At 49.4% G+C, this 20,879-nt stretch overlaps 1 protein-coding gene across 1 annotated transcript; it reads left to right on the top strand.

The window, feature by feature from the left end:
* Nucleotides 1-1,699: 1,699 nt before the first annotated feature.
* Nucleotides 1,700-18,990, top strand: LOC144489768 (guanine nucleotide-binding protein-like 1; the record flags this gene model as incomplete). The annotated part of the gene is made up of 4 exons (XM_078207628.1): nucleotides 1,700-2,096; nucleotides 11,799-11,967; nucleotides 13,730-13,866; nucleotides 18,839-18,990. Coding segments are annotated over exons 1-4 (534 nt in total), but the record flags the coding sequence as incomplete, so codon positions are not given.
* Between the last annotated feature and the right edge of the window lie 1,889 nt (nucleotides 18,991-20,879).

The raw sequence follows: 20,879 nt of genomic DNA, 5'->3' as shown, positions 1-20,879 counted from the left end.
ACATATAAGATTATGAAGGGAATAGATAAGATAGAAGCAGGGAAGTTGTTTCCATTGGTGGGTAAAACTAGAACTAAGGGGCATGGCCTCAAAATAAGGGGGAGCATATTTAGGACTGAGTTGAGGAGGAACTTCTTCACACAAATGGTTGTGAATCTGTGGAATTCCCTGCCCAGTGAAGCAGTTGAGGCTACCTCATTGAATGTTTTAAAGGCAAGGATAGATACATTTTTGAACAATAAAGGGATTAAGGGTTATGGTGAGCGGGCGGGTAAGTGGAGCTGAGTCCACGAAAAGAACAGCCATGGTCTTATTGAATGGCGGAGCAGGCCCGAGGGGCCAGTTGGCCTACTCCTGCTCCTTGTTCTTAAGTTCTTTGTAATTTCTTGCGGTCTTGGTCAGAGCAGGTTAAGTAAATTCGCTATGCCAAATTGGCCCTTAAGTGTGTAGGCTTGGGGGATTAGCGGGATAAATATGTGGGGTTACGGACGATAGGGCACAGGTAAGATGTTCTTCAGAGAGTCAATGCCGACTCAATGGGCTGGATGGCCTCCTTCTGCACTACCTCCAGTCATCTAGCAATCAACCTGGCTCCTTCTGTGGCCAGCACGTTGTGGAGTAGGGATATTACCGCTGCGCTAAAGGGTGCCTCTTGCAGAGCTAGTTGAACCTTGTTGCCTGAAAGGACAAATGCTCCAAACTACCCCCAATATCGAATGGTACGGCCGAGTTCGGTTCATTTCAAGGTGCAGTCGGATCTACCAACCCATAACACGAAGGGGGGGGGCTGATAGAGTTAAAGATCGTTGAATTTTTTGATTTCATTGCGAGCTATCTGAAATCATTAAATATATTTAATCTAAGAGCATTTTGCTGTTTTAAGAAGGTTCTGTGGGTTTTGCGCTTTGTAAGGTACTGTCTAAATTGCTGTGCTCCAGGAATGAGAGCTGCCGATGGTGGTGCGGTGAGGGAGGGGCGTGGTTGTGAGTGACGAAACACTGGGGGTGGAGACAGCGCGCTCTGAGCGACATTGGCGGATGGCCGATAGGCGTGGCCGGGGGGAAATAGGCCGGGGGAGGCGGGGCCGAGGGGAAGGCGGGGCCGGGAGGGAGGCGGGGCAAGGTTAAGGAGAGCGTCATCCAGTTGGAGGGACAAGGGGGCGGGGCTATAACTTGTCGCGCGCGAGCACCAGTTGTCACTCAGATTAGAAAGGGGGCGGGGCTAGTGGCTGCGCGCGACGTAAAAAGGGGGCGGGGCACAAAAGCTGAGGGCAAGGGTCAACGACTGAAGGTCCCGAAGTGAGATCGGAGCTGCGCGCGCAGCATCAGACATGAAACGAAGGGCGCGGGCGCGCATGAGAGAGGGGGGGAATGAAGGCGGGCAGTGAGGGGCGGGATATTCAATGGCGCATTATCCGGTTTGCCAGAGAGTGGGCGGGGCATCGGAAAGGGTCGGGAGTAGGCGAGAGCCACAAAAGACAAGTCATGCGGCTGCGCAGTCTCTCCCTGTATAACACTCTCCTCTGAGTGTTATGCAGCTGAGTGGAGATGGAATGGATCTTGCGCGACTGCGCGGGGAGGAGGCGCGGCTGTCGCCTGTGCGATATGCAGCTGCGCGGGGAGGGGGCGTGGCTGGCACCCGTGAGTTATGCGGCTGAGCGAGGAAGAGGCGGGGCTAGCCCGGTGCGTTATGCGGCTGCGTGGACGCGGGGAGGAACGCGGAGGTGTGGCCAATAGTGCGTATTATGCGGCTGCGCGAGGAGGGGGCGGGGCCGCTTGGCTGCTCGAGCCTGCGGCCTGGTGGACAGGCTGAGTGGTGCTTACTGTGGCGGAGAGTCCGGTGATAGAGACTCCCCCGGGGCGAGGCGAGTAGAGTAGAGTCGCAGTTATCCTGCTGAGCAGAGGTGGGATACGCTGAGCCAGTCCAGGCAGCAGCCGAACGCGGGGGGCTCCCCTCTTGGAGGGGGCGGCTGCAGCAGCAGCAGCAGCAGCAGCTCGGGGCTGGGATTCTGAGAGGCGCCATGCCGCGGAAAAAACCCTTCAGTGTGAAACAGAAGAAAAAACAACTGCAGGAGCGTCGGGAGAGGAAACGGCAGGGTGAGTGAGAGAGAATACTGACTATAATATACAGGGAATGATCGAGAATAATGTGCAGGCAGAGTGTGAGAGACACAATCATAAACAGGGAGAGTGTGACAGACACACACAATCATATACAGGGAGAGTGTGACAGACACACAGAATCATATACAGGGAGAGTGTGACAGACACACAGAATCATATACAGGGAGAGTGTGACAGACACAGAATCATATACAGGGAGAGTGTGAGAGACACAATCATAAACAGGGAGAGTGTGACAGACACAGAATCATATACAGGGAGAGTGTGACAGACACACACAATCATATACAGGGAGAGTGTGACAGACACAGAATCATATACAGGGAGAGTGTGACAGACACAGAGAATCATATACAGGGAGAGTGTGACAGACACACAGAATCATATACAGGGAGAGTGTGACAGACACACACAATCATATACAGGGAGAGTGTGACAGACACACAGAATCATATACAGGGAGAGTGTGACAGACACACAATCATATACAGGGAGAGTGTGACAGACACAAAATCATATACAGGGAGAGTGTGACAGACACACACAATCATATACAGGGAGAGTGTGACAGACACACACAATCATATACAGGGAGAGTGTGACAGACACAGAGAATCATATACAGGGAGAGTGTGACAGACACACACAATCATATACAGGGAGAGTGTGACAGACACACACAATCATATACAGGGAGAGTGTGACAGACACACACAATCATATACAGGGAGAGTGTGACAGACACACAGAATCATATACAGGGAGAGTGTGACAGACACACAGAATCATATACAGGGAGAGTGTGACAGACACACACAATCATATGCAGGGAGAGTGTGACAGACACACACAATCATATACAGGGAGAGTGTGACAGACACACAATCATATACAGGGAGAGTGTGACAGACACACAATCATATACAGGGAGAGTGTGACAGACACACAATCATATACAGGGAGAGTGAGACAGACACAGAATCATATACAGGGAGAGTGTGACAGACACACACAATCATATACAGGGAGAGTGTGACAGACACACAGAATCATATACAGGGAGAGTGTGACAGACACAGAATCGTGTACAGGGAGAGTGCGACAGACACAGAATAGTGTACAGGGAGAGTGCGACAGACACAGAATCGTGTACAGGGAGAGTGCGACAGACACAGAATCGTGTACAGGGAGAGTGCGACAGACACAGAATAGTGTACAGGGAGAGCGCGACAGACACAGAATAGTGTACAGGGAGAGCGCGACAGACACAGAATAGTGTACAGGGAGAGCGCGACAGACACAGAATAGTGTACAGGGAGAGCGCGACAGACACAGAATAGTGTACAGGGAGAGCGCGACAGACACAGAATAGTGTACAGGGAGAGCGCGACAGACACAGAATCGTGTACAGGGAGAGCGCGACAGACACAGAATCGTGTACAGGGAGAGCGTGACAGACACAGAATCGTGTACAGGGAGAGCGTGACAGACACAGAATCGTGTACAGGGAGAGCGCGACAGACACGGAATCGTGTACAGGGAGAGCGCGACAGACACGGAATCGTGTACAGGGAGAGTGCGACAGACACAGAATCGTGTACGGGGGAGTGCGACAGCCAGACAGAATCGTGTACAGGGAGAGTGCGACAGCCAGAATCGTGTACAGGGAGAGTGCGACTGCCAGAATCGTGTACAGGGAGAGTGCGACAGAATCATGCACAGGGAGAGTGTGACAGACAGGCAGAATCATGTACAGGGGGAGTGCGACAGAGACACAGAATAACCCAGTGATAGGGAACATAGACCATATTATACTTGGACTGTAAGAGAGAATCGTGTACGCAGGGAGTGTGTGAGAGAATAATGCCGTGTGTGTGTCTCGTCTGCTTGTGTGCATGCTTATGGACCTCTGTCGAAGGCACAAATGTGACATTTGTTGTAATCTGAATGCAGGGCAGGTTGTTGGGATGCTGGAAGCCATGTTTACTGTTCAAAATTGAAATAAAGTAAATGTTTAAAAAAAACTACTTTATAGTCAAACAGAAGAGAGACAAGGGGACAAATCACAATTAGCTCAATATCAAAGTAGAATGTTTTTGTGGGGGCACTGGTAAAAATGTGAACATGCAGAGCTTAAACTGTTCTATAGGCATAGAAACAGTGCTTTTATGCTTTTTAACAGCCGTCCTACACTGCCGGTCAAACTACATTCAGCTGCATGTTGTAAAAACTTCACCATGTACTCATTCGTGAATACATAGCAATATGTAGCTGAGCCAGCACATGGACTACAAGGCCTGCTAGACTATTGATAGGACACTGCTGCTGATGTCTGCCGGGGCTGTGATAAGAGTAGTCAGCTATCTTCCCCTTTGCTGATTGTCTGAGTGGGGTGGGTGGGAGGGAGGGTTGCAAGCTGACATGGGGGTTGGGCTAAAGCAGGGGAGGTTCAACATTGCTTGTAATGCCACCGTAAGTCGAGCAGCCTGAAGACCCTTGGCGAAAGATAGGCAGCATGGGTGAAGCACTCGAAAGTAGAAGGTGTTCCACAGAACGAATACACGTTGCGAGGAGCGGGTGTTAACATTTGGATAGGGAAAAAAATAATATAATGACTGGTGCCCCACTTGAAACCCCTCCCCCTCCATTCCACCCCAGCACAGAAATGGAAATTCCTCCTCTAGATCTGAATGACTTTCAGTAGGTGATGTGTAGGACAGATAAATGTAACTATATGACTGCTATGGGGAATAGTCACAGAGAAAACAGTCCAGTCAGTGCCTGCTACTATTGATGATTCAGGGAGAGTTATGCAAACGTGCTGAGAATACCTGAAACTTGATGCACTGATTAGAGCAGTTGTTTGCAGCTCCTCCACCTCCCACCCCTACCCTCCCGTGCTCTCTGTCAGTTGCCGGCTCTCTCTCACTTGCCGGCTCATGGGGGAAGGTGGGAGTTGGCTGTGACAGCAATATTAATTTGGAAAACATTATAGTATTGGTGGGAGGGGATGCCCCAGATGGGTCAAGACAATTCTGTTGGCCACCAGGGGAAGATGTAGAGGAACAAACTGGCGAGGAAACTCGAAGGGTGCAAGAATTATAATAGTAGTTATAATGGGGGAATTTTATTTATCCAAATATAGACTGGCATCAGTATAAAGGGGAAAGAGTTTCTCGGGTATGTTGTGGGGAAATTTCTTCCTCCGTATTCTTCCAGAGGGAAAGCGTCAGTGTGGAATGAGGTGGATCAAGTATCAGTAGGGGAACATTTAGGGAACAGTGATCATAGTTTCATTAGACTTGGGTTGGCTGTGGACAAAGGACAAATTCTGAATGAGAATAATTAACTGGGAGAAAGCCAACTTCAGTGCTGTAAAGCTGGAACTGGCCCAAATAAAGTGGAATCATCAATTGGCAGGTAAAACTTTAATAATGGGACTGTTTTGAAAGAAGAGGTGGTTTGAGTAGAGTTGAGGTACAATCCTGCAGGGGGGAGGGGAAGGGCAAACAAGTCCAGAGCTTTCTGAATGGTGGAAGAGTACAATCAAGCAGAAACGGGCTGCATATGACAGATGTCAGGTGGATAATGCAATTGCTAAGCAGGTTGAATCTAGCAGGTTCAGAAGGGAAGTCAAAAACAAACATGAGAAACAAAGAGCTATAGAGTTCTAAGTATTAAAAGGAGGTGTGGGGGCTGATTAGGGGACGGCTTAGAGGAAGGGTGTGGTAGTAAATGAGTACTCTGCAACTGTCTTTACCGAGGAATAAAATGCTGCCTGTAATAATGAAAGAGCTCGTTAATACATGAGGGTAAAGTGGATATATTAAATTGACTGGCCAGATGAGATGCATCCATTGATACTGAGGAAAGTATGGTGAAAATTGCAGAGGCGCTGGCCATAATCTTTTTCAATCCTTAAGACCATAAGATATAGGAGCAGAATTAGGCCATTCGGCCCATCGAGTCTGCTCCGCCATTCGATCATGGCTGATGAGTTTCACAACCCAATTCTCCTGCCTTTGATCCCCTTACCAATCAAGAACCTATCAATCTCTGTGTTAAGTACAGTCTGATACAGAACCTTGTTCAAAAAAAAGTGCAAGAATAAGCCTGGAAATTGCAGGCCAATCAGTCTACCCTCGGTGGTGGGCAAGCTTTTAGGATAATTTGGGACAAATTTTACTGCCACTTGGATAAATGTGGATTGATTCGGGGAAGCAGGCACTGATTTTTTTTTTTACGGCAAATTGTCCTTCACTAACTTGCTTGAGATTTTTTTTGTAAAGGGCAGGTTGATGAGATTAGTGTGGTTGGTGTGATGTATGTGGGACTTCCAAAAGGTCATGTGGAGTGCCACAGAACAGGCTTGTGGGCCAAGTAAGAAGGGGACAGCAGCAGCTCTGATATGAAGTTGGCTGAATGACAAAAAAACAAGAGAGTAGGGGTATATGGGTGAATCGGACTGGAGGTTGTTGCCTTGGATACCTCCCATTAAGCTCGGTGTGGATCAGGGTTTGCACCTTGCAGTGTCCAAGATGTTTTAATGGATTTGAGAGAACGTATTTTTTCTGGTGGATATTTCTAGAACAAGGCATGAGCATAAAATTGGGGCTGGACCATTCGGGCGGGGGGAGGGGGAGGGTGTGATATCGGTGGGCACCTTTTCATACAAACTGAGATTGCTAGGTTTTTTTTGTTAGGGAAGGAATTAAGGGGAATGGGACCAGAGTGGGTAAATTGAGTTAAAGTTGAGGTCATGATCGAGCAAAATGGCAGAGTAGATTTGAGGGGCCGAATGGTCTGTTCCTGGCTCTGCTCACATCTCAAAGAGCCAGCACCTTCAGGGGAAGATGGACTTGGACGTTTTATTCTAAACGTCTGCGTGACAATGGAGCAGCATGGTGTATAAAAGTTGGAGTGTTATGGTAAGGTTATATAAGGCATTGGTGAGGCCGAATTTGGAGTATTGTGTACAGTTTTGGTCACCTAGTTACAGGAAGGATGTAAATAAGATTGAAAGAGTGCAGAGAAGGTTCACAAGGATGTTGCCGGGACTTGAGAAGCTGAGTTACAGAGAGAGATTGAATAGGTTGGAACTTTATTCCCTGGAGCGTAGAAGATTGAGGGGAGATTTGATAGAGGTGTATAAGATTTTGATGGGTATAGATAGAGTGAATGCAAGCAGGCTTTTTCCGCTGAGGCTAGGGGAGAAAAAAACCAGAGGGCATGGGTTAAGGGTGAAAGGAGAAAAGTTTAAAGGGAATATTAGGGGGGGCTTCTTCACGCAGAGAGTGGTGGGAGTGTGGAATGAGCTGCCAGATAAAGTGGTAAATGCGGGGTCACTTTTAACATTTAAGAAAAACTTGGACGGGTTCATGGATGAGAGGGGTGTGGAGGGATATGGTCCAAGTGCAGGTCAGTGGGACTAGGCATAAAATGGTTCGGCACAGACAAGAAGGGCCAAAAGGCCTGTTTCTGAGCTGTAATTTTCTATGGTTCTATAGTGGCATGGTGGTTAGCACTGCTGCCTCGCAGCGCCAGGGTCCCGGGTTTGCTTCCTGGCTTGGGTGGGTGACTGTGTGGAGTTTGCACATTCTCCCCGTGTCATAGAGTCATAGACGTTTACAGCATGGAAACAGGCCTTTCGGCCCAACTTGTCCATGCCGCCCTTTTTTTTAAACCCCTAAGCTAATCCCAATTACCCGCATTTGGCCCATATCCCTCTATACCCATCTTACCTATATAACTGTCTAAATGCTTCTTAAAAGACAAAATTGTAACCGCCTCTACTACTACTTCTGGCAGCTTGTTCCAGACACTCACCACCCTCTGTGTGAAAAAATTGCCCCTCTGGACACTTTTGTATCTCTCCCTCTCACCTTAAACCTATACCCTCTAGTTTTAGACTCCCCTACCTTTGGGAAAATATATTGACTATCTAGCTGGTCTGTGCCCCTCATTATTTTACAGACCTCTATAAGATCACCCCTCAGCCTTCTACGCTCTAGCGGAAAAAGTCCCAGTCTATCCAGCCTCTCCTTATAACTCAAACCATTGGTCCCGGTAGCATCCTATAAATCTCTTCTGCACTCTTTCTTGTTTAATAATATCCTTTCTATAATAGGGTGACCAGAATTGCACACAGTATTTCAAGTGTGACCATACCAATGTCTTGTACAACTTCAACAAGACGTCCCAACTCCTGTATTCAATGTTCTGACCTATGAAACCAAGCATGCCTAATGCGTTCTTCACCACTCTGTCCACCTGTGACTCCGCTTTCAAGGAGCTATGAACATGTACCCCTAGATCTCTTTGTTCTGTAATTCTCCCCAACGCCCTACCATTAACTGAGTAAGTCCTACCCTGGTTCAATCTACCAAAATGCATCACCTCGCATTTATTTAAATTAAACTCCATCTGCCATTCGACAGCCCACTGGCCCAATTGATTAAGATCCCATTGCAATTGGAGATAACTTTCTTCACTGTCCACTATGCCACCAATCTTAGTGTCATCTGCAAACTTATTAACCATGCCCCCTACATTCTCATCCAAATCATTAATATAAATGACAAATAACAGTGGACCCAGCAGTGATCCCTGAGGCACACCACTGGTCACGGGCCTCTACAACCACCCTCTGGCTTCTGTCAAGAAGCCAATTTTATATCCATTTAGATACCTCAACCTGGGTCCGGTGAGATTTAACCTTATTCAACAATCTACCATGTGGTACCTTGTCAAAGGCCTTGCTAAAGTCCATGTAGACAATATCAACTGCACTGCCCTCATCTACCTTCTTGGTTTCCCCTTCTAAAAACTCAATCAAATTTGTGAGACATGATTTTCCACTCACAAAGCCATGCTGACTGTCTGTAATCACTCCTTGCATCTCTAAATACCTGTAGATCCTGTCTCTCAAAATACCTTCTGACAACTTACCCACCACAGATGTGAGGCTCACTGGCCTGTAGTTCCCAGGTCTTTCTCTGCAGCCCTTTTCAAACAAAGACACAATATTTGCCACTCTCCAATCTTCAGGCACCTCACCCGTCACTATCGATGACTCAAATATCTCTGTTAGGGGACCCGCAATTTCTTCCCTAGCCTCCCATAATTTGTCCTGCGATATACTTCATCAGGTCCTGGGGATTTATCTACCTTGATGCACTTTAAGATTTCCTCTCTATAATATGTACATTCCCCAAGACATCACTATTTATTTCCCCAAGTTCCCTAACATCCATGCTTTTCTCAACAGTAAATACTGATGAGAAATATTCATTTAGGATCTCACCCATCTCTTGTGGATCTGCACATAGATGACCTTGTTGATCCTTAAGAAGCCCTACTCTCTCCCTTGTTATTCTTTTGCCCTTTATGTATTTGTAGAAGCTCTTTGGATTCTCCTTTGCCTTGTCTGCCAAAACAACCTCGTGTCCCCTTTTGGCCCTCCTGATTTCTCTCTTAACTCTACTCCTACACCCCCTATACTCTTCAAGGGATTCACTTGATCCCAGCTGCCTATTCATGTCATGTGCCTCTTTCTTCTTATTGACCAGGGCCTCAATATCCTGAGTCATGCAGGGTTCCCTATTTCTGCCAGTCTTGCGTCTGCGTGGATTTCCTCCCACATTCCGCAAAATGTGCAGGTTAGGTTGATTGGCCATGTTAAATTGCTCCTTAGTGTTGTTAGGGGGATGTCAGGGGAATTAGTATGTGGGGTTGCGGGGATAGGGCCTGGGTGGCGTTGTGGTCGGTGCAGGCTTGATGGGCCGAATGGCCTCCTTCTGCACTGTAGGGATCCTATGACATCTCTGCTCTCATCCCTGTGATTAAGGCTATAAATGCATTTCTAACTGTTCAGAGACAGTTCACTCAGTTGATATCTGTGGGAGGGGGTTGGGCTTAATGAGGGGAAGTTGGACAAGGCTGGGCCTGTATCCAGTTTAGTTTAGAAGATTGAGAAGCGTTCTTATTGAAACAGATGAGATCCTGAGGGAACTTGACACGGTGGATGCTGAGAGGATGTTTCCCCTTGTGGGAGAGACCACAGCTCGGGGAAATAGTTTAAAAAATAATGCATCTCCGTTTTTCTCAGAGTGGTGAGTGAACCTTTTGGAACTCTCTTTCCCAGAGAGCAGTGGAGGCAGGGTCAGTAAATATTTTTAAGGCAGAGGTGGATAGATTCGTCACCAACAGGGAGTCAAAGGTTATCAGGTGAAGATATGACTCAACCATCGAATCCCGCTAGTGAAGAAGGAGGCCATTCGATTTTCTCTCCCCCCCCCCCCCCCCCAAACCACAGTTCCCTTGACCCCCAAGGGGCAATTTAGCGAGGACAATCCACATAACCCGCACATCTTTGGACTGTGGGGGGAAACCAGAGCACTCAGAGGGAATCCACGCAGACACGGGAAAACTCCACACAGACAGTCACCCAAGGCCAGAATCGAACCTGGGCCCCTGGCACTGTGAGGCAGCAGTGCACCCTCGGAGTTGAGAGACCTCAATCAGATCAGCTGTGGTCTTACTGAATTTTCTGTGCAAGCTCGAATGGCTTACTCCTGCTTCTAACTTGTATGTTCGTATGTAAGCAAATTCTGACCTCTTGCACATCCTCAATTTTATTTCCCCCACCGTTGTCTACAATACCTTCAGTCACCCTGAGGTATTAAGCTTGGAATTCCCTCCCTAAACCCTTTTATTCCCTCTCTCCTTTTAAGACTCTTCTTGAAACCTATTCCTCTTGTATACTTGTGTCTCCTTATGTGATCTGGTTTCAACTGCTGGCTTGATAACGCTCCTGTGAAGCGACTTTGAATCTCAGCGTTGTTACAGTGTGGAAGGAGGCCATTTGGACCATCCTGTCTGCATCAGCTCTCCAAACAAGCAGCATGACTTAGTGCCATTCACCTGCCTTTTTTCTCCCCCTCCCACATCTCCCTGCACATTATTTATATTCAAAAAATCATCTAATGCCCTCCCCAGTGCCTCGATTGAACCTGCCTGCAGCAACGCTTCCAGGCAAAGCATTCCAGACCCCAGCCACTCACTGCGTGAATAAGTTTCTTCTCACATCATGTTTGCTTCTTTTGCAAATCACTTCAAATCTGTGCCCTCTCGTTCTCGATCCTTTTACGAGCGGGAACAGTTTCTCCCGATCTACTCTGTCCAGCCCCCTCGTGATTTTGAACATCTCTATTGAATCTCCTCTTAGCTTTTAAGATGTTTTTATTCTGTTATGAGCACTGTATCTATGAGGTTTGAGAGCGCAGCTCCCGGAATGACAAAGCAGGGTATTCTGGTGTCTGTGCGAACAGCAGCCGCCACTTGTCACCTACGTAATGACGAGCTCCGATGTTTTGGAGTAGTATGTGACGACCTTCCTGCAATTGCAGTGGATTTTTCCCAGTCTTGGATCGGTTTCAGCGTCAGGTGGGGCAGGTGGGGAGACAAGTAGCCGACCAACAGAAGTGTTGGGATGGGAATGGAAGGATACAGACTCTAAGTGTATGCAGTTTTAGTTTAGGCAGGCATCATGATCGGCGCAGGCTTGGAGGGTCAAAGGGCCTGTTCCTGTGCTGTACTGTTTTTTTTGACACACAATCTGAGTTTTTCTGCCTTATTCACCGCTGCCTGCTCACATGACTGAGCGATCTGTTTCAGGGTTACCCGATGGGGTGAGGTCGAGCTCCCACAGCCGGAGCGGGAGCCATGACCGTCACGAGGAGCAGACGGACACATCAGACAGTGAATCCTTCACCCTGCAGGTGCGGAAAATCAATCAACAGCCGGCGCCCTGGAAACCAGGAGAGCAGGGATATGACCCAAACAGGTGAGGGAAACCTGAAGGGCAGGTGGTACCCGAAGGGGGAGGATTTCATGCTGAATGTATCTCTCAGTTTTACGATGGTGCAGAATGAAATTTTATTATTATTAAAATTTATTATTTTATTATTGCACATTCTCCTCGTGTCTGCGTGGGTTTCCTCCGGGTGCTCCGGTTTCCTCCCACAGTCCAAAGATGTGCGGGTTAGGTTGATTGGCCAGGTTAAAAATTGCCCCTCAGAGTCCTGAGATGTGTAGGTTAGAGGGATTAGCGGGTAAAATATGTGGGGGTAGGGCCTGGGTGGGATTGTGGTCGGTGCAGACTCGATGGGCCGAATGGCCTCCTTCTGCACTGTAGGGTTTCTAATAAAAAAAATTCTAATCTAATCATTGTCTGCGTAATCATCATGGCAATATTGTCTAATATTGACTGCAAACTACAGAGACATTGTTACTGGCGCTCCAGATGATATCGCGTTCTGCAAATGACCAATGCTGATTAAAACAGCACTTTCCACGCACGCACTTTACCCTGAGCTGCACTGTTTGCACCAGCCAAAGGGAGGTCTGAGCTTAACTCTTCTCCTGTGCAGTGACTATGTTGGTGCCATTTCCTTGAGTACCTAAGAATTCCTGAGGCAGCAAGGAGCTTGGGACCTGTGGTGGAGTGCATTAGACAGTGAACAGCAGGTTGCATATTTGCGTGAGCAGGTCGGGTAGGTGCAGGGGGGCGTGAGTGTTAACTCTGACCAGATCCGGTGACGTCCTTGCCCAAAGTTGTTCCCCCGCTCCCATCACAACTTCTGAATACTAAGGATGTTTTGCACAGGCTCCCATTGAGTTCCAAATATCAGCAAACAAGAAGTGAGTTGCCCGCATCATCCACATTCAGGTCACTGTCTTTTTGCTTTGAGTATTAGAATCATAGAATTTTACAGCACAGAAAGAGGCTCTTCAGCCCATTGTATCTGTGCCGGCTTGTTATGCCTTCGTGGGATGTACTTTTGGACAGTCAGTGCAGGCTTGATTGGCCGAGTGGCCTCTTTCTGCAATGTAAGAGTTCTGTGGTTCCAAGAAGATGGCTTGCCATCACGTTCTCGAGGGCAATTAGAGATGGATGATAAAGAATGCCAGCATTGCCCACGTCCCCTGCTATAGTTATGTTCATGTGCTGCCCCTTCGCATAGGAGTCGTTCTCCAGATGGAACGGGTGGAGGGGGGGGTGGTGCATTTGGTCCATCCAGTCTGCACCGCCTCTCCAACCGAGTATCTTACCCAGACACGACCCCCCTCCTCCCCTCAGTCCCGCACATTTACCATGGCTAATCCTACATATCTTGGGATGCTAAGGGGTAGTTTAGCGACCAAATCAGCTAACCTGCATGTCTTTGGACTGTGCACAGAGGAGGGAGGAAACCCACGCAGACATGAGGACAACGTGTAAACTCCACACAGACTGTCGCCCAAGGCTGGAATCGAACCCGGGTCCCTGGAGCTGAGACAGCGGTGCTAACCACTATGCTACACCATAACATAGACAGCAGCGATCTTTTTTTCCTTCCTTTCCTACTGTATCCTCAGTCCCAGCGCGTTCCTCATTGTAGTGCTTTTTTTGAATGAAGTAACCGGCAGCAGACACTGGAGATGAAGTGGAAAGGATGACCTCCTGATTTGCCCATTATCTCACATGATCAAGTGCATTTTGGTGCAAAATAAGTGTCCTTTCTCAACTGAATTATGTTTCCATTCTTTTTCCTTGTGTCGCTCAGATTCCGGCTGCATTTAGAGAGAGAGAGCCGAGAGGAGATTGAGCGAAGGAAGAAGGTAATGCAAGAGAAAATCGTGGAGCTCACCCCAGAAGCTGAGCTGGAAGTAGACATCGTTGACATTTACAAGCCGGGCTCCGGTGAGTGATGGCTGTGCTCAGTGTGTTTCTTTTAAAGGTCAACAGTTACTGCCCTCGGACTGAGCAAAGTATTTTACAAAGGTCAAACCAATTTCAAAGAAACATTTTTGTGAGTTCCCTCCCCACAGAGCATTGGCTGCTGGCTTCCATTTAACAACTTTGGGGTTTAACATCTTTACCTCACCATTTGAAGGCTGTGTCTTTTCATTTATGTAGCGCCTTCAGTCATCCCCATATTTTGCAAAGCACTTTGCAACCAATGAAGTGCAGTCTCTCTGCTGTAACGTGGAAACGCAGCAGCCGATTTGCACACAGCAAAATCCAACAATGTTACTGTGATTGCTAGGAAATCGGTGGGTCAAACGTTGGACGGAATCACCTGGGATCACCTATTCGCCATAAGACATAGGTGCAGAAATAGGCCATTCGGCCCATCATGTCTGCTCTGCCATTCAATGAGACTGATTCGATGTAATCCTCAATTCCACTTTCCCACCTTATCCCCATAATCCTCGAATCCCTTACTGATTAAAAATCTGTCTATCTTAAACATTCTCTCTCCACAGATGCTGTCAGACCTACTGAGATTTTCCAGCATTTTCTGTTTTCGACCCAGCCCCTACAGCCTGCTGCGGTAAAGAATTCCACAGATTCATTATCCTCCTTGTCTCTGTCTTAAGTGGGATGACCCCCCCTTACTCTGAGATGATCCCCTCTGATCCTGGACTCTCCCACAATGTGGAACAACCTCTCAGCATCTACCCTGTCAAGCCCCCTGAGAATCCTGTACCGTGGGCCATGCGATCATTTATATCTCCCTCAGTTTGTCATCTCATGGGAAAGGTGGCACTTCTGGCAGTGCAGCTGGTCCCTCAGTACTCATAGAATCCTACATAGAAGGAGGCCATCTGGCCCATCGAGTCTGTACTGACCTCAATTCCACCAGGCCTTACCCCCACATCCCCATGTATTTACCCTGCTAGTCCCCCTGACGCTAAGGGGCAATTTAGCATGGCCAATCCATCTAACCCGCACATCTTTGGACTGTGGGAGGAAACCGGAGCACCCGGAGGAAACCCACGCAGCCACGAGGAAAATGTGCAAATTCCACACAGACAGTGACCCAAGCCGGGAATCAAACCCAGGTCCCTGATGCTGTGAGGCAGCAGTATCACCGTGCCGCACTGCACTGAGTGTCGGCCTAAATTTTGTGCTCTCTGGGCTGGCAATAGAACCCATGATCTTCTAACCTGAATGTGAGAGTGCTGCCAAATGAGCCAGGGTTTTCATCTAAACCTAGCCGCTAAGCTCTGGAGTTCTCTCCCTGGATCTTTCCGCCTCACAATGTTTGTCTCAGTAGGCTCCTGTGAAGAATGTTGGGGTGTTTTGCTACATCAAAGGCGCCTACAACTCCAAATCATTGTTGGGTTGTCAGCCTTTAATGGCCTGGCTGACCCTCAAAGCTCTGCCCCCAGCAAACGATAGGTCATCCAAAACTCTGTCCGCCCATCGCGCCAAGTCCGCCCATCGCGCCAAGTCCACCCATCGCGCCAAGTCCACCCATCGCGCCAACTGTGGGGACAAGGGTTGAGGGCATAAATTGGCTTGGATGTGATGCTGCCTGTAGTCGAATACTCTGCAGGCTGGCCTGAGAACGGGCAAACTACTGAGTTGTCAGCTTGAAATTGTGCCCAGTGTCTTTTTGGGGCAGGACGGGAGGAAATGTAAAAAGACACTGCCCTGCCCATACACGGTGTTGATTGGCAGCGGCCATTAGAACGGGAAGTCGGCCAGTGCTAGCTGGTTGGTGAGACTGCTGGGTGTTCCCTCCAGCTAAGCCTCGGGGCTGGAGCTCTCGTCACAGAAAGCCTGGATTGTTAACATTCCACAATGATCAGCGTTTCTGTGACTAACATTGCTGACACCTACACGCTGTGAAAATTGCCCTGTCACCATCAATACACAGTACTGCAGGAGACTCTTAACTTTTTGTTCCTGCTAGCAGAATGTCACCAGAGGTGTTTTGGCAGCAGCGGGATTAATGATTTATGCAGAGGATTTGTATAACTTTGCACTTCAAATGCTGAAGGGCATTGCCACTGAGATATGGGGCAATTCTTATTTTAGTTACCCATCAAGCACTGTCAAAGCATAGTTAGAGTAAAGCTCCCCCTGCACACTCCTCATCAAACACTTCCAGCGCAGAATGGCACAAGTTAGATATGAGTAAAGCTGCTGCCACACTGTCTCCATCAAACACATCAGGACAGATACAGCACGGGGTTAGATACAGAGTAAAGCTCCCTCAGCACTGTCCCCATCAAATACTGGTAGTCATGATGTGGAGAGCTAGTGGCGTTTGCTACCAAATAAACCTGTTGGACTTTAACCTGGTGTTGTTAGACTCCTTACTGTCCCATCAAACACTCCCAGGACAGGTACAGCACAGAGTTAGATACAGAGTAAAGCTCCCTCTACACTGTCCCCATCAAACACTCCCAGGAGAGGTACAGCACGGGATTAGATAAAATGAAACTCTTCTGTCTCAGAGTGACAGTGCAGTAAATTAAATCGGCTGTATCTTGTGAGTTGTGCCCAAATGGGTGTGGAAACCAAAAAGCTATTTCCCTTTAATTCAAAAGGAGTCTTTCACCCTTCTCATTCTGGACTGGACTTAAATCCATAGACCACAGGTGAAAAGTCAGTATGCTACTCCTCTGCAGCATCCAGCACAGTTCTGGGCACCACAACCAGAAAGCACCTTCTCCACACTCAAATACAGTACTTGTTCCAGTTCCAATATTATAATCACACCCATCATTGGAACTGACTGTGTACTTATCTGCCTCTCTGACAACCAGACATGATACCACTCAGGGCAGGAGAAAAGGCTACTGATTGGCAATGGGAGTCAACTTGCCAGCCAGCCAAAAAGTTCCCCATTTTTGCACAAAAGAATTCATTCTGTATTAAAATTAATAATGCATTTAAACATGTTATTTTGAATATTGGTTTTGTTTATCAAAGCTACCTGATTTTAAATTTTCAAAAAAAAGTTTGGCAGTTAACTGTCAATCACTGTTAACTGGTGCATTTTCCATGGCAACACATCTACCAATCAGGGTCCATTTGCCAACCATTCAACCTCTCTTCTTGTACAGTGTAAAGTAGTTGTTTCCCCAGACAGTGGTATTCTTGTGATTGTCCTGATGAATGCAAGACGAAAACTTCGACAATGTGTATTTTTTCAGCAATGTTCAAGTTCTCTACTACCAAACAACTATGTATATGATTCATTTTCTTTCCTTGATATGAAACTTGGGTTATGTTGAGCAGTGATTCTGTCGCAGTGTGGAGGTGGGTTTGACAATCACTCGTGTATATCATGATTAACCTTTGACCTGGCTTAGTGTTTTGCTTCACGTCAGCAGATTGTACCAAGTAGGGTTCAGGCCCAGTCCTCGCTGCCTTCAGTATCTTAGCTGCATTGAAACGTCTCTGGCTGTGTGTGCTGATAATCCCGATAGAACCGTTTGCCTGTGTCATTCTGAAGTTAGGGGCAGTTGGTGATGGGGTGGGGGGAGCGTCGAGAGAGAGAATAAATCAGAATCTCACAATCATAAAATAACAATAATCAGACCCGAAGGTGAAGGAGTTCCTGTTGTTGGAAATCCAGTTTAAACGTTGTAAATAATTTGCTAGCTCAAGATCGTTGGGGTGCATGGTTGCGGGGGAGGGTCACACGAGTTGAACAGCACTGGTTGACTGTTGACCAGTCAGTAAGAGCTAAACTAATCTGGAGGAAAGATTGGTGGTGTTGGGAGAATCCACCGGAAGGTGGCACATTCCTTAATCATCTTGTGGAAAACTCCCCCGGGGAGCCGCGGACCCCTCGGCTGAGAGCCCCTGATCTGTGCTTTTCACCTCGGCTACTCTCTGTCAATGCATTTGACATTCTTTAGGTAAAGGGGCCTATTCTGAATTCCCTACTGGATTTATTCGTGGCTATCTCATATTTATAGCCTCTTGTCTTGTACCAACTCCTGTACCTTCGTTGTCGTAATGGCCTTTATTTGGCCAGTTTCTGAGCCAACTGGAGATAAAGCTGAGCCTGTTCAGCTTTTCCTGATGATGTGCATCTCTTGGGAATGCATCCTTGTGAATTGTTTCCACGTTCTCTCCATTGCCCCTGTATCCTCTCAACACTTCAGCATTTAGATGAGCATTTGAAAAACCGTAGCATCCAAGGTTCCAGGTTAGAATAGATAGGTGCTTGATCGCCAGAACAGACACGATGGGCTGAAGGGCCTCTTCCTGTGCTGTAAAACTCTGACTCTACAGTTTTCATAATTTGGAGGTCAGTGCTGTTTGAAGTAAGTATGATCTAACCAAGCTTCAGTAGAGGTTCATTGAACTTCCCTGTTATTTAGCTCCAGAGGTGAACCTCCAGTGCTTGATGTCTCCCAGAGATTCCCACTGGGCGGTGACTCACTGGAGGAACCAAACCTGTTTCCTTTCCACGGTGCAAGGTGTTAGACCTTCACCACCAGGTGGAGTACAGCTGCTGTATGCCGCCCTGTGCTTTGTGTAAGCTAGGTGCTTTTAAATAATTTGATTCTTTTTTTCCCCCTCTGTGTGTGTGTCTGTGTCTGTGTGTGTGTATGTGTGTGTGTCTGTGTGTGTGTCTGTGTGTGTGTCTGTGTGTGTGTCTGTGTGTGTGTCTGTGTGTGTGTGTCTGTGTGTGTGTGTCTGTGTGTGTGTGTCTGTGTGTGTGTCTCTGTGTGTGTGTGTGTCTCTGTGTGTGTGTGTGTCTCTGTGTGTGTGTGTGTCTCTGTGTGTGTGTGTGTCTCTGTGTGTGTGTGTGTCTCTGTGTGTGTGTGTGTCTCTGTGTGTGTGTGTGTCTCTGTGTGTGTGTGTCTCTGTGTGTGTGTGTGTCTGTGTGTCTCTGTGTGTCCCTCTCTCTGCTGCCCAGTGTTGGATTTTCCAAAACGTTCTCCTTGGAACTACACGATGACGAAGGAGCAGCTCCTGGTGCAGGAGGAGAAGGCGTTCCGTGAATACTTGGAGAAGATTTACAGTACCTTTGATCCAGTGAAACTCAGTTACTTTGAGCACAACCTGGAGGTGAGGAGCTTGGACGTCACTGATCTGTTGTCAAGGTGGTGCCGGAGTAGGAAACTAGAGATAAGTTGAAGAAGCTCGAGATATGAAAGAACTTGCATTTATCAGTGACTTCCACGCCTCAGGACTTCACAAAACACTTTGCAGCTGGTGACGTGTACCTTGAAGTGTAGTCACTGATATAATGCAGTGAAATCCAGTCTCACAGCAACAGTGGACACACACTCACTCCCCCCCCCTCTCACGCGCTCTCTCTCCCCCCCTCTCACGCGCTCTCTCTCCCCCCCTCTCACGCGCTCTCTCTCCCCCCCTCTCACGCGCTCTCTCTCCCCCCTCTCACGCGCTCTCTCTCCCCCCCTCTCACGCGCTCTCTCTCCCCCCCCTCTCACGCGCTCTCTCTCCCCCCCTCTCACGCGCTCTCTCTCCCCCCCTCTCACGCGCTCTCTCTCCCCCCCTCTCACGCGCTCTCTCTCCCCCCCTCTCACGCGCTCTCTCTTCCCCCCCTCTCACGCGCTCTCTCTCCCCCCCTCTCACGCGCTCTCTCTCCCCCCCCTCTCACGCGCTCTCTCTCCCCCCCTCTCACGCGCTCTCTCTCCCCCCCTCTCACGCGCTCTCTCTCCCCCCCTCTCACGTGCTCTCTCTCCCTCCCCCCTCTCACGCGCTCTCTCTCCCCCCCTCTCACGCGCTCTCTCTCCCCCCCTCTCACGCGCTCTCTCTCCCCCCCTCTCACGCGCTCTCTCTCCCCCCCCTCTCACACGCTCTCTCTCCCCCCCTCTCACGCGCTCTCTCTCCCCCCCCTCTCACGCGCTCTCTCTCCCTCCCCCCTCTCACGCGCTCTCTCTCCCCCCCCTCTCACGCGCTCTCTCTCCCCCCCTCTCACGCGCTCTCTCTCCCCCCCTCTCACGCGCTCTCTCTCCCCCCCTCTCACGCGCTCTCTCTCCCTCCCCCTCTCACGCGCTCTCTCTCCCCCCCTCTCACGCGCTCTCTTCCCCCCCTCTCACGCGCTCTCTCTCTCCCCCTCGCCTCTCTCTCTCCCCCCCCTCTCACGCGCTCTCTCTCTCCCCCCCCTCTCACGCGCTCTCTCTCTCCCCCCCCTCTCACACGCTCTCTCTCCCCCCCCCCCTCTCACGCGCTCTCTCTCTCCCCCCCTCCCACGCGCTCTCTCTCTCCCCCCCCTCTCACGCGCTCTCTCTCCCCCCCCCTCTCACGCGCGCTCTCTCTCCCCCCCCTCTCACGCGCTCTCTCTCTCCCCCCCCCTCACGCGCTCTCTCTCTCCCCCACCCCTCTCACGCGCTCTCTCTCTCCCCCCCCCTCACGTGCTCTCTCTCTCTCCCCCCCCCCTCACGCGCTCTCTCTCTCCCCCCCCTCTCACGCGCTCTCTCTCTCCCCCCCCCCTCACGCGCTCTCTCTCTCCCCCCCCTCTCACGCGCTCTCTCTCTTCCCCCCCCTCTCACGCGCTCTCTCTCTCCCCCCCTCTCACGCGCTCTCTCTCTCCCCCCCTCTCACGCGCTCTCTCTCTCCCCCCCCTCTCACGCGCTCTCTCTCTCCCCCCCTCTCACGCGCTCTCACCTCTCCCCCCCCCCCCACGCGCTCTCTCTCTCCCCCCCCCTCTCACGTGCTCTCTCTCTCTCCCCCCTCTCACACGCTCTCTCTCTCCCCCCCCCCTCACGCGCTCTCTCTCTCCCCCCCCTCTCACGTGCTCTATCTCTCTCCCCCTCTCACACGCTCTCTCTCTCTCCCCCCCCCCTCACGCGCTCTCTCTCTCCCCCCCCCTCTCACGTGCTCTATCTCTCTCCCCCCTCTCACGCGCTCTCTCTCTCCCCCCCCTTTCACGCGCTCTCCCTCTCCCCCCCCCCCCTCACGCGCTCTCTCTCTCCCCCCCCTCTCACGTG

This window comes from Mustelus asterias, unplaced genomic scaffold (assembly GCF_964213995.1).
Source record: "Mustelus asterias unplaced genomic scaffold, sMusAst1.hap1.1 HAP1_SCAFFOLD_2529, whole genome shotgun sequence".
Classification (NCBI taxonomy): Eukaryota; Metazoa; Chordata; class Chondrichthyes; order Carcharhiniformes; family Triakidae; genus Mustelus; species Mustelus asterias.
This window is presented reverse-complemented; position numbering and strand designations above follow the sequence as displayed.